The following is a 14,376-nucleotide window of genomic DNA, read 5'->3' as shown; positions in this document are numbered from 1 at the left end:
AAAAATGGAAACCTGAAAACTCATGTCATGTCCACAGAGATGAATCTGCTTCACGTTCCTTTACCACCACTCTGAAATGCAGGAAGTGACAGGAACAAAGACCACCCAGACATTCTCCTTTTCCCTCCAACAGTCCTCTAAAACAGGGTTTCCCCACCTTTTTCAGAACATGGCAGAGAGAGAAAACAATCATATTTTCCTTAAGGAGTAAGGAAATGAGGCTGCCTGGAGGTATAGGCCATATATGGCCTTCAGGAGATGTTCCCATTTCCAGTGGCTATGCAAGGCACACAGGTTAGACAGTTCTATACTGAGGCTCTCCACACATGTGGGGTTCTCAGCCTGGATGATGTCTGTTTCATGTTCCAGGAAAGGCTCAAAGCTTAGTCAGATGTGGGAATCCCCGAAGTATCTGAATATATTTCATGGCAGGATCAGATTTACGTTAAAGATTTGATGTAACTGAATGTAACTTATCCAAACATTTTCAGATATAGTGCAGTGATTACAAGTGCAGAAACTGATTGCCACTTACTAGCTGTGTGATCTTGGAAAAGTAACTTAAGATCTCAGTGCCTCAATTTCTCCACCTATAAAATGAAGACAATAATGGTGCCTACCTATTTTAAGTATAGAATGAGTTAATACATAAAAAGTGCTTAAAATGATACCTAATATGTAGCAATGTTCACTATTATTATTATGCAGGAACTATAGGGTCTCCTAATTGGGATTGCTTCTCTGAGCATGACAGTGTTGAATTGCAGATTTGCAAAGACAGAAAAGCCCAGAGATACCAAGAGGCTCAATGTTAACCTGCAGGATTCCAGATCTAAAGAAATATGCTTGGAGCAGGGAGGGGGAGAGATGTGAGAAGAGAGGAACATCCTGGGCCTTTTTAGTTTACTTATGGCATACATCAAGGGTTTATAGTCAAAACCTTCTTATATCTGTCAGGATACTAATGACAAATTTCTACCTAACATATAAGTCTTAGGAAAGGCCATGGCTCAAAAATAATTGTTATAGACTATAAACCCATCTACTTCTTGCCAAAGGTTTTTATTTATTTGTTTGTTTTTTTTTCATGATGGTTTTAGAAGTTGTGGCTGCATGAACCTCAGGCGTCGGGAGCCTCCCAGAAAACCCGAATAGGTGATCCAAAGCTGGGACCATCCCAGACACACCAAATCACTGCTTCTTTACGTTGAGTTGGATGTGTTTTCTTTATTAAGCAGTTTTTGGCTACTCCTTAGCCTGGCTAATAAGATCATTATAATTAATTAAGAGTTTTAAGTTACATATGAAGCTGAATGATTTTAAGAGTCCTCTTCATGCAAGTATTCAACATCTGTATTGCCAGTTGTAAAGAAATGTAAAATTATCATAACAAGAAAGTAGATTGACCACTTAAAATGTAGCCCTTCCTCAAACATCCCTCACAGCTTAATACTAGTACCTAACCCCACGCATCATGCCAGTGTCTTTTTTCAGTCATTCAGTGCTTGTCTGATGTGGTAAATGTCCCACAATTACAATGCAGACAAAAAGTAAGCCTATCTCTATCTGTGCAAAGCCACTGACAAATGAGGATCTCGCCAACTTGAAGAGGAGAAAAAAAATCAACAAAAATAATAATACCATCAAAATTTTTGAAAGTAATTGAAACATTCATGAATTAAAAGATTTTGAAAAAACTGATGAAATCTTTAAATATTTTTGTAAAAATGATTTTCTGTGTAATCGAACAACCAAATCATGAAGTGTATGGTGTAGTAATTTACTAACCTAAAATTTTATCAAGAAAGCTATGCCAAAAATAAATAGTAATTTAATCATTATTATTCTAGGAATTATTATTCTAGTTCATAGTTGCAATTATAATTCATATTTTTGTCAAATAAGATAAAGATGATTTATTTTTATGTGTTACTTCCATTTTTCATGATAAAGTCCCAATCAATGTTCTTCTCCACTATCCCTAGACAGTAGACTATGAAGATTTTGGTCCCTCATTCATGGCCTTTTCCTGGTACTAAGTCTCCTTAAGTCATGAACACAGTAAAAATATAGATAAATATTTTTATCTACTCAGTACCTGCCCCAAGAGATCATCTTTGCCCTAGTATTCCAAAATACAACAGGTCTATCTTTCCCCTTTCCTCACTATGTCCCCTTCTGTGGAAGGAAGAAGCTTATTTCTCGGGCAAAATATCTAAAATGTAAATGGAAGCCTTAATAGGAATTCATCTGAAGATATTAGGTTACTAGAACCTTGATAAGATTGATTCAGTCGAGGTGAGAAGGGCCAACGTCACACAGAATGGCTTTCACTAACAGTGAGTTGACATTATCACTTTCAGAGGATCCTACTTGGACTTATACCTTATTGGTTTTGAAGTGCTTTATTTATGTAATAGCAAGTGTAGATTAGATTCACCTCTCTGGTTTAAAAATTACGAATTTACATTGGTTAGATGTAATTAAGTCATTAGCTTTTCAGAAAAGTACTCATAAAATGGCTGGCAAGCATAAATAAAGACTTTCTCTTCCCCCCCACCCCCACTGAAAAACAGTTGTTTTTTTTTTAGTTACCTAAAAGTCAAGATAAATCAGAGACCAGTTGGAATGATAACTTATACATTGCAATTGTGATATTAAGCTTAAAGTTATATGTAATTGGGATTTGTTTTTCTCAAGATTTATAGTCAATAAATATATTGAACATCCACTGAGTACTGAGAATTCCAGAGCTTTCAAAAGACAGAATTCATATCTATAATGAATCTGCAATCAAGGTCTTTCTCATTCATATGAATGTGTGTATATACACTTTTTTTTCTCTGTTGAATACATTATTATATAATACAGATGTCATCATTATAGAAATTCACTTTCTTTGACCCTGGCCCAAATAGGTAAGATATTATGGCAGTAGTAGATGGGCAATGAGAACAAGAAATGGATATTCTTTCATGTCATGCTTCCTTGGATCATGGTAACATTACATCATCTTCCTTTCTCCACATACTAACCACACCTCAATTTAAAATAATAATAATTTTTTTCTATTTGGCTTTTACAACATACTTCTAAAACTAATTTTAGTTGTGCTTCCAGCAACAGTTGACAATTCTCTCAGTATTTCTAATTTTGCTTTTGAGTCCTTCCTTCTAAGTGCAAATTTTGTGCCAATATCTATAAAAAGCACATGGCATACACAGATGAGTATTACCTTTAATGAGACTTTTAAATCAGTTCTGACTCTGTGAATAGTATTTTAAAATCTGAAACAGGTAGAAAGGAAAATGTGAAGTATTTTAACATGTGAAAAGGCCAATGAGTCTGGACGCGTCTGGATACTTACTCTCTCACACAGCTCTTCAAATGTGCAGTCGGCAATGGTTCCACAGGCTTTATTCAGCCGCAGCTCTCTGCCTTGCACTTTTAGAATCCTTGGTCTAGTTACTATGGGAACATGAACAAAGACTCAATCTTGTCTGGATAATTACTATAAAATTCATCTCTTACAGATAGGAAATGCATAGCTTGATGAATAATAGCACATGATTCAACACATAAATTAGACAAAATGCTGATACAATGACTGCCACTTGAGCGTGGCATCAACCCATATACAGCAATGGAACTTATTAATTGGTCAGTGGAGATTGGGCATTGTGTTCTAAATGTATTCTCTTTCAAGAGAAATTAACTTACGTACAATCATTTTGTTTCTGAGCCAGCTCATCAAACAACTTATCCATGACAGCCTCCACATCAGCTTCACTTGTGCTACAGTGAAAAGAATAATAGAATATGAAATTAATAACACTTGAAGCCAACATCAAACAGCTGCCAGAGCCTGCTTAGCTTTTTGCCCATAAAAAAAAAAAGAGAGAGAACAGGATGTTATGCTCTAAATACAAACATTAGATTTAGAATACACTTAAAAGCAGAGAATATTAACTCTCAGGTAGATGATTCTGCCTTATTTGCATACACTGAAAGACTTCTGTGCTTCTGGCTGTTTCCAGTAATGAGAGGATACAGGCAGAGTAAATCCATTAATACTATGTGTACACAATGAGAAGAAAGGCTTCTGGCTCTCTCTTGCATGCAAAACAAGAGCAAATAGACAAGGCAGTCAAGCATCCAGCAAAGTATCCTTTGAAATCTCTACTGAGAGGGTACATGTGAAATTAAATATTGAAGCTGCTATTTTTTTAAAAAAAAATCAAGTCAAGCCACTGGCTAAGGGCATCAAACACCCAGAATTAAATTACCAGCTTCGAAATATCAACTTGGTCTGCACATCAATAACTTTATCGGACTTTGAGTATAAGGACAATTACAAATCACACAGTTTCTCTCAAAAGTGTCCCTGCTGGAAATTCAAGAAAACTCTCCCTCTATGATGCCCACCATTGCAGCTATTATGAAGTTAGTCTCATCAAAGAATCTTTTGTATTCTAATTAGAAATCACCATATGGTTTAGGGAACCCACATATATAAATGTGATAATACTATGCCCTTTTTTTCTCTCACCTTTTTTTTTAAAGAGGGGTTGATAAATTAACAATCAACAAAATAAAATAAACTGGCAGAAGAAATAAATGCTGTTAAAAAAAAACTTCAAGTGAAAATGTAAGTTTATGTAAACTACATACAAACTTATACAGGATGACCCGCCAATATGCTTAATTTTGACACTCACTCTTCTTATCTAGGTGTGGAAGCAATTAAACTCTGTTCTGGACATCCATCTTAATAAAGTCTTATTGAAAATAATATGACAAATTATTTTCTTTTTAGATTAAGTTTAAACTAAGCCAAACTAATTTCCCCCTTGAGATAATTATTAGATGGTAGGCATTTAACACACAAGCACTTAATTCTTCAACTGTCCTACAGAAAACACCTTTAAAATGCAATAAAGCGCACAGTCATTATGAAGGGTTTAGAATTGTCATATTCCAAGTAATAACAACTCCATCTCAAAGGACCTTAAAAACATTATTTTAAACAACTTTTAGAAATAAGAAATAAATGAATTTAAAAACAAACAAAAAATAACATTGCAGGGGAAATGCTATTTGACTTACACAAAGCCTTGCACATTTGAATAGAGCCATATTAAGATAATAAAATGACACTACAAAAAGAGAATGATAGGGACAAAAAAACAATTTTAAAGGTACAAAGAAATCACACAAGCCAACAACATAAATGTCGATGCCATGCCAAACATGGCTATGTTTAGATGGCTTTGTCAACCTCTACCTTGCAAGGGCAGTGCACACCTGCACAACTGCTGGAGAAGTAAGCTACTTTTTAAGAGATATAGAAAGAAGAGAGCGATGCCAGCCACCCAGGACATCTGCTAGCTTTCAGAAAGTTAACTTGTTCTTACGACAGGCATGTTACCCAATATAGGGGTAGAACCGAATTCTGAAAAATTACCAGGTACATTTCTAAAAGTATATTTGATGAATAAACAATTGCTTACGAACTTCCTCAATGGTTATTTCTTTTTTACTCTGTGCTCTAATATACTATAATATTAAAATGTGGCTCACTAGACTTTAGTCAGGCCACATCTTCTACATCATCTATAAAACTACTATACGTGATTTTATTTATGGTATTATATTTGAAAGTAAACAATTATTTTATTATAACAGTATCTTACATAAGAATTCTATTATATTATCATAGAAAGTTACTCAAAAGTTACAACGTGCAAAATAAAAAATCTTATTGGTGTTGAGTGGCCTAAAAGTAAATATTCATAAAAGCAGTTTATATAATTTACAATTGAAGACACTTATTGAAGCCAACTTGCATTTGACCTCAAGGAGCAAGTTCTACTAACTTGCTGGGGGACAGGAACCTTAACTTTATATTATCTTAAAAGGGGCTAGTGTATGTTTTGGTTTTATGAGATGTATCTATATTGACATGAAGAAAAATATTGACATGAAGAAAAATATACTCTAATATTGACATGAAATAAATAAGAATGCTATGACAGAAATCCATATCAGAAAGGAATATATTCATAATCTCTTAACTAATGACTTATAAGATAATGCTAGTCTTCCCACATTCCACCCAGACTTCAGACTTCCCTGCTTAAGAGGATTCATCAGAGTTTGTCTGAGAATTAGAAATATGAAAAGAAAAATTAAAACTTACCTATATAACTAAATTAGCCTAAAATATTCAGTTTTACTTATTATCCAGGTTCATATCTGGTTTAAACATCTTTGAGTATGTTTGTAATTCTAGTAAAAATTTTGGATGATTCTTAACTATTTTAATGTATCACACGGGGAATACCTAAAGCTATCATTTGGTGAACAACTAGTATATAACAGTTAATTTACTGATACTACCCTCACTTTACCATGCAGTCTGTGTTATACCATTTTTACAAAAGAGAAAACTGAGATTTGGAGAATTAAGTCACTTATTTAAGATCTGAATACATAAAAATTAAAATTTTCTGTATCACAGAAAATATTATAAATAAAACAATATAGGTATATCAAACCAGAAAACATAGTGGCAACATTTATGGCAGACAATATTATCAATGCATTTAAAAAAAGAAAAAAACTCCAACAGATAAAAAAATTGAATACCCCAGTAGAAAAACTGTCAAAGGACCTGAACAGGCAAATCGCATTAAAAAAAATAGCTCAATGGGCAAGAAGCATATGTAAAATTGTTCATTCATACTAGTAATAACAAATGCAAAGTAAAACCATGAGATGACATTCTTTTTTCCAAACTGGCTTAGGGAAAAGATAAAGTACTCAGAGCAAGTGTAGTTATAGAAAAAAAGAGGCCTCTTACACGCTGCTGGGAGGGGTATAAAACCGGTACAAGATTTCAGGGCAAACAGATAATATATAATAAAAGTATTAAAAACATGCATATCACATCACCCAGCTATTCTACTCACAGGAATTTCACCTATGGAAACAATAATGATTAACAAGAATGTTCACTGTGAAACTGCTAACATCAAAAAATTTTTAAAGAATCTAAATATCCAACAATGGGGAATTTGGTCAAGTAGATTTGTATATAACCATACAATGGACTTTTTGAGTGCCCCTTTTCTCTTTTGTTCTGAATTGCAATCAAGGTCCAAAGTTGATGGTTATACGAAAAGAAATAACCTCAAATTCCAAAGAGCACCATCAAGAGCCACCAATAACAGGATCCAGACTCCTGTCCCAATGGTTAAATGAGGAGGAAAACCAGACCTACTCCAAATGCTCCCTCTCCTTCCTCACATCACATTAGGACGGGAAAGGGGATCAGGAGACACTGGCGGTTGTGTCTAGTATTTGTGATAAGAGCATTTTCCCTTCCTTCCCCTTAGAAAAGAAGAGGTTGATTTACCCTCCCCAAAAGTGAGTGATCAGGGGATTCGTTACCTAAGAGAATCTCTTAGAAAAAGGGAGGCTGAAAGAAGAAAAGACTGGCTTTGGATGAGCAGAACTTTAGCAGGTTGAGAAATCAGAGCATGGAAGGTGGGGTGCTGAGCCAGAACAAAGCAAACCAGTTCTCACCAAAAACCTTCCAAAGGTTTGGCACTACTACATAAACTTGATAATATGGATGAGGGGTCAGGATGGAAAGTGTAAGTCAAAGGCAGTTCCTTAGATTCTCTCCCTTTACCTGGACATCCAGATGCCCACCAATCAATAAAACCCTACCTATGCACACAGAATTTCCAACCAGCTTTTAAATGCCTCATTCTTAAGTGTGAGTGGACAACCAAGTATTTATAGGCCTTTAAGTAAAGTCTCTAGGATAAAAGATGAAGAATAAAATAAATAGAAGAAAAGATTTTAGATGAAGCAAAGAAAAAATAGAGACGAGAAGAAGAAAAATATACTCTAATATGCCCAGAGAGAAGAGGATATTTCATCCATAAAGCAAAGGATACTGTAAACTAAAAGAACAATTAGTGCATAAAAAAAAGCTCTAAAAACGACTGCTAAGTAAAAAATTTAGAAAAGGAATTGAGAGAAAAAGTTGAAGTAATCTTTCAGAAAATACAGCAAAATGACAAAAAGATGAAAAATAGAAGAGAAAATCAAAGAATTAGAAGATCAATCCAGAAGGTTCAATGTCTAACCAGAAGGAGTTCCAAAGACTATGGAGGACCAAAAAAAAGGAAAGAATCAAAGAAAATAAAACTAAGTTTCCTAGAACCGAAAGGCATGATATTCTAAGTTAAAAGAGTCTGAACGCCCAGTACCCGCCCTGATGTCATAGCAGCATTATTCATGGTGGCCAAGACATGGAAACAACTGATGTGTCCTTTGACAGATGACTGGATAAAGAAGCTGTGGTACATACATACAATGGAATATCACTCAGCCATAAGAAGAGATGTTGCAACAACATGGATGGATCTTGAGATTATCATGCTAAGCAAAATAAGTCAAACAGAAAAAGCTGAGAACCACATGATTTCATTTATATGTGGGATATAAAACTGAAAGCAACAAGCAAACAAGCCATGGGCACACACAAAGTTTAGTGGTTACCAGAGGGAAGTGGGGAAGGGAGGAGGTGGATAGGGTAAAGGGAGTTAAATATATGGTGACAGAAAGAAATCTAACTTTGGGTGGTGAATATACAATGCAATATACATATGGTATATTATTGACTTTTACACTTAAAACCAATATAATTTTAATAACCAATGTCACCTCAATAAATTTAATGTAAAAAAAGAATAGGGGGGCACTCCATTCCAAGGTACAGGATCATGAAATATCAGGAAATAAAGAATAAAGAAAGAATATCCTAAAAAAGTAAAGAAGAAAAAAGAGATCAAATATAAAAGGTTAAGATTCATTCACATCAAATTTTGTAACAACAATAATGGAAACTTGAAGATAATGGTACAGTGTCTAAAATCTTCTCAAGGTACATTATTGTCAGACTATCCATGCTGACACTATTAATCAAGCAAAATAAAGTCATTTTGAGATAAGCCCTCAAAAAATAAAGTTCCCATGTAGTCTTCTAAGAAAGATACTAGCAGGTGTGCTCTATCAGAACACAGAGAAAAGTTCTGCTTCTAGTAGGACCAGGTAAGCTCTGCCCCAACTGCCCTCTTGCTGACAACAGCTATGAACTCTGTACAAAATACAAAACAGGTGACCTAAGGGCACTGCACAGTGAACAGAAGCAGGAGGAATCTGGAGGGGGCTGATACTTGGGAGAAGGGAGATACATGGGGCTTAGTTAACCATTTATACAGCTTTCAAACTGAAGACAATAAAGTCAGCACTGGTCATGACAACTAAAACTCCAACAGGAAACCTGCAGTCCTTCTGGCAGGAAGAACCAGAGGAGTGCTGGGGGTAGCCACGCAGCTGGAAAATCAAGGGAATCCCAGAAAACGTGTTTCCAAACTCCCAAAAGATATTAACCTTGAAAATTCCTGCAGTCCTAAATTATTCTGTACTTATCTCAATGCTTTTATTTGTTTTCAAATAATAATGAGTGTCCATAATAATAAACAGCAAATCATTTTTCGATCATAGGGTTATACTAAAAGTTCCAGCAGATTTCTGTAAAACAACAGTATAACAATAAATTCATGGCTTATCACTATTATAAACCAATATATGACAAAATTATATATTTTAATAACATGTAAAAATGGTCTCAACCTGATACACTTTTGATAGGAGAAAAAAGAAGAAAACATTGATGCAAAATAAATGCAAAATAAAATTATTTTAAAATTTAAATACCTCAAATATTTAATATGTAAATGTTATCATTTTTTAAGTTAAAGGTCTTTTTTTTAAATACAAGCATTAGTTACCTTATCTAATAGTCCTGTCTTAACTGGTTGACAAACATTCCAGGCATAGGAAAATGTCATTTTGCACTGACATATATCAGTTAAATATTTTTCATGGTGACATTGGTTAACAAAGTCTGGTAAGTTTCAGCTGTACATTTTAACAGTAAGGTATATATATATTTACACTATGTGTTCACCTCCCATAGTTAGACTTCTTTCTGTCAGTACATATTTGACCCCTTTTACCCCATCAACGTCCCCCTTCCCCATCCCCCCTACCCTCTGGTACCACTAGTCTATTATCCATGCCCATGAGTCTCTGTTTGTTTGTCCTGTTCACCTGTTGCTTTTAGGTTTATATCCCACATATAAGTGATATCATGTGATTTTCAACTTTTTCTGTCTGGCTTATTTCGCCTAGCATGATTATCTCAAGGTCCATCCACATTGTCGCAAATGTCAGTATTTCATCTTTTCTTATGGCCGAGTAATATTCCATTTCTAAATCACTTTCAAGTTGGGTGGTAGGGTACATATTGCTTCATATAAGCTCATTTCCTAAGTTAATATGAGTCTGGCTTCGTTTACTCACTATTACCTCCTTAAAGGCCCTATCGCCAAATACAGACACATTGGGGGTTAAGGCTTCACCTCTAAGTTTCAAGGGGATACAATTCAAGTCCTTAACACTGAGCATTTGTATAGTTTACGGTTTAAGGTTTCCATAAATAGTGCTACAACTACATGTCTTTGGTAAACTTACGTATACATGTCTGTTGGGTAGAGAACTCGGAGTAGGATTTCTGCTCATAGGGTAGAACTATGTTCAGCTTAGCGGATGCTGCTGCCAACTTTTTCTACAGTGGTTGTAGCAGTGGACTCTCTCACCTGCAGTGTACAAAAAGTTCCACTTGTTTCACACCCTTGCCAACACTTGGTATTTTCCATCTCTTCCACTTTAGTGATTATGGTAGGTGCATTATAAATGATTTTAATGTTTAAGTTGCTTCAAATTGTTTTAGGAATGGGCAGGGCATAAAATATATATATATATATATATAATTTAATTAATGCGACAGTTAATCCAGAAGGCTTTTTTTTTGGTAATACATCATTATGATATACATGAAATTTTAAAATCCCTTCTTAAAACTCTTAAGATCTCTTGACTTTCTTAAGTAGGAAATTTCAAGAATACAACTTTATTGTAAAAATTTCAGCCAGAAAAATGTTTTACTTCAAAACAATAGAGAAAACTGGAGTTAACAGCCATGAGTCTATGATCCTCTTGTCGCTTTTCCAGTGAAACTATTCAAGAAATACAGCAACAATACCTTACACTAAAAATCTATACTCAGAAATACAACCATGCCTATGGAGCTCTAAAGAAGAACCAGAGGCAGCTAGTTTAAAAAAACAAAAACAAAAAACGCACACACACAAGTATTTGGCGCCCAGCTGGCTCAGTTGGTAGAGCATGGGACTTAAAAAAATCAACTGTTTGGGACATTAAACCTAAGGTCAGCAATATGCATATCCAGAATATAAATGTAGAAAAAAATACACAAAGATGTAAATTATTAAAAAATACAAATAGTGATTCAAATTAGACTCAAATTACAAACATAACTTAAAAATATCTCAGTCTAACCAATAAAATTTGAGGGAGGAATGGCACATGCATGGAAAGCTACAGCCCAAAGATGACATTAAAGTGAATGTAACTTTTTCAGTGTAAAAGGGAGACAAATACAGTTTTCTTTTAAGACTACAAGAATATCATGTCACAAAGCATGAAAGGAAATGTTCTCTTCGGCTTTGTACAGTTTCATTTTAACCACGAAAAGGCATATCTTAAGAGGGGGGCCTTGGGTAACATCAAAATGACCAGGAGAAAGCAAAGGCATCAAGCTCAGATGTTATGAATTGTATCCCTTTTCTTTTCATGCGGGGAGACAGAAACATAAGCTCGTACAACTAAGTAGGGATAAAGAACTTGATTTCCTTTAATTGCTCCATCGGGGTGGGGGGGTGCTACTGTACAGTTGTCCTTTGTGCAGGTAAGATGCAAAACAGAAAATCTGCCTACAAGTAATCATAAGTTGACCACAGGAAGAGAAATAGTCTTTTCTGATGGAAAAGCAGTCACACTTTTCAAAATTTTTTTTTGGGGGGGGGGGTGGTGTCAGGGACTCAAACAGAACACAAATTCTTTTTCCTTTATCTTTAATGCCCTGATAAAATCCACCCATTTCATTGCTCCTGTCACCTTTTGTTAAGCTCAGAATTACAGTGGAGGAGCAGGTTTCTATTTTCTGTTGAGTAGCACCACTGTGTCTTTAAGTCAGAAAAGCCCTGGATTCAACCAGCATTTCATTGCCAGGAAATTTGGCATCAACTCGTACAGGAATCCTGCGAGTACAGTATCCTGGATTAAAAGCCTGATTGCTTTGGAAGAATAAGAATCATGATTTATTTTTCCATATTAAATTAGTAAACAGAGAGGAAAGTAACCAGTCATTCTAATTTTTAGAAAATCTCTAAAGCTGAAATCAGGCATTCAACATAAAATGTAAAACTTAGTCTCAAGAAATAGAATGTCAAAAAAAAGACCTATTATTCCTAGATCATTTTAAATTCTCAACAAAAATTCCCAAACAAGTGGAGGTTTCTAGAAGAGGGTCACACATGAATATAAATGGAAATTAATTTCTTCAAGAACCTCCCACTTCATTATGGTTGACTCAGGGGAACAGAATGCTAACCACACTTTGCCCCTTCATCCCCTTTTAAAAATCAACAGCTTGTTAAGGTATCAACAAGCAGAATAGGGTTGGCTTTCCTTGTTCCCTCTCTCTCCATGTTCTCTATTCCAGAGAGCCAAAGTTGATTCAACGAGGGAGAAATTTCCCCTTCCTCTTAGAGTTCTTGTGCCAAATATCCCTGGCAGTGAGCCTTCTCACTCTACTGATTCCTTGTGCATTCAGGCTGTACAGCTCTTTGTGCTCATACCAAACGTAATGTGGGGCTGGAGGCAGGTCCAAGACTAAGTTGGTTTATACTTGCCTTAACATAAAACAGACTTGGTTGCATTTCAAATCCTGTAGGCTTGTTTTACATAACGGAATCAGTTTTAGGATGGATTTTATCCTAGTATTTATCTTCCTCTCAATCACTCAAAGGCTTAATTGACTGCTCAGAGATCCATTTCAGTTTCTAAATTTCCCACCCTTCTCAATCACCTGGAGAGTAACTTACCTGGTTCCATTAATCTTGATCTGTGTATAATACAGAAAGTGGGACCTAGTATGTTTTGCTCTCAAATTCCAGGCCTTCGCCCGCTCCCCCGCCCCCGCCCCAAACTCCCTATAAAATTTCTATCAATTTATATATTGCATTTCCGCCCAAATAAATCAGTGATATAACATACAGAATTGCAAGTTGGTAGATCCAAAATTATTTCTTTTTCATAAAATTTCAGAAAGGCTTTATATAGCAAAGATTTTTTTTTAAATAAATAAAAATGAAAAAGAAGCTAAAGAGTATGAAGCTCTAACTCCTCTTCAGGAGAAGATGGTCACATCCATCTGAGAAAGAGAAGCCAGGCATTTTAATAGATAAAAAAAAAAAAAACATTCACAGCAAGTAACTAAAAACCTAGGACTTTTGCCAGATTAGCTTTTCTAATGCTGAAGATTGATCTTTAGTTATAAATGTGGTCTATTTGAAGAAGAAATAACAAGACGATAAGAGTTCTAAAGAAATCTAAAAACTTTATTCTGTACTTTTATATGTATAAAGTATACATATTATCTCCTCATGCACATACTGGGTATATAGCTTATTTATACTTTACTAGATGAGTACGGCCATACAATTGAATACTTCATCAATGTGTTTAGCTAGAAATGGTGGGCCAGCTCTATTCTGGCCCTGTCTGGCCTGCTGAAAAACAAACACTGTAATATGCTATTGTCAAATTACACTTCGATAAAGGAATAGAAGATAAAAGGTATGCTGAGTTGACTGATGAAACCTGATGTTAAAGTATACACAAGATGAATTTCTTTTGCTGCTGTACCACTTTTTAGGTGATGTTTCGAAGAGTTTCAAATCCTTGAAATTAATTTTAATTTAGTAGTCCTTGAGTTAACACAAGATTAATAAATAATTAAATGTGTCTAAATTATGTCAAATAAGACATTTTTATGATTTTAACAGACAAAATAAACAGCTTAGCTGACTATACCCTACACGATGTAAAGTAGAAAGCTGTGGTGGGTTTTTTTTTTACTAACAGTTATAAGTTTGTAATGTCACAGAGCCTTGCTCATTCATAAAATATCAACAGGCATTCTTACAAGAAAGATGCTACTGTGCATCTCCTTTTGAGGACCAATATTTGTTCGCAATTATAGTTCCCCACCTTTCCCTACAGGTGGCCTTATAGTACAGATTCATTATTATTACTGACTTCTGAAATACCAAAATGGACAGCAACACACAATGTTTCTTTTTGAATTGA

At 34.9% G+C, this 14,376-nt stretch overlaps 1 protein-coding gene across 4 annotated transcripts in view; it reads right to left on the bottom strand.

The window, feature by feature from the left end:
* AFG1L (AFG1 like ATPase) overlaps positions 1-14,376 on the bottom strand; it is a 165,138-nt gene that overhangs the window by 26,097 nt on the left and 124,665 nt on the right. For all 4 annotated transcript variants that reach the window (XM_016160191.2, XM_016160193.2, XM_016160195.2 and 1 more), the window contains 2 exons: positions 3,725-3,795; positions 3,368-3,468 (listed from right to left, as the gene is read on the bottom strand). In XM_016160191.2, the coding sequence (XP_016015677.1) occupies positions 3,368-3,468; positions 3,725-3,795 (172 nt within the window). The remainder of the gene's footprint in view (positions 1-3,367; positions 3,469-3,724; positions 3,796-14,376) is intronic.

This window comes from Rousettus aegyptiacus, unplaced genomic scaffold (assembly GCF_014176215.1).
Source record: "Rousettus aegyptiacus isolate mRouAeg1 unplaced genomic scaffold, mRouAeg1.p scaffold_m13_p_1, whole genome shotgun sequence".
Classification (NCBI taxonomy): Eukaryota; Metazoa; Chordata; class Mammalia; order Chiroptera; family Pteropodidae; genus Rousettus; species Rousettus aegyptiacus.
Note: the sequence above shows the minus strand (reverse complement) of the source record. Positions and strands in the feature narration are given on the sequence as shown.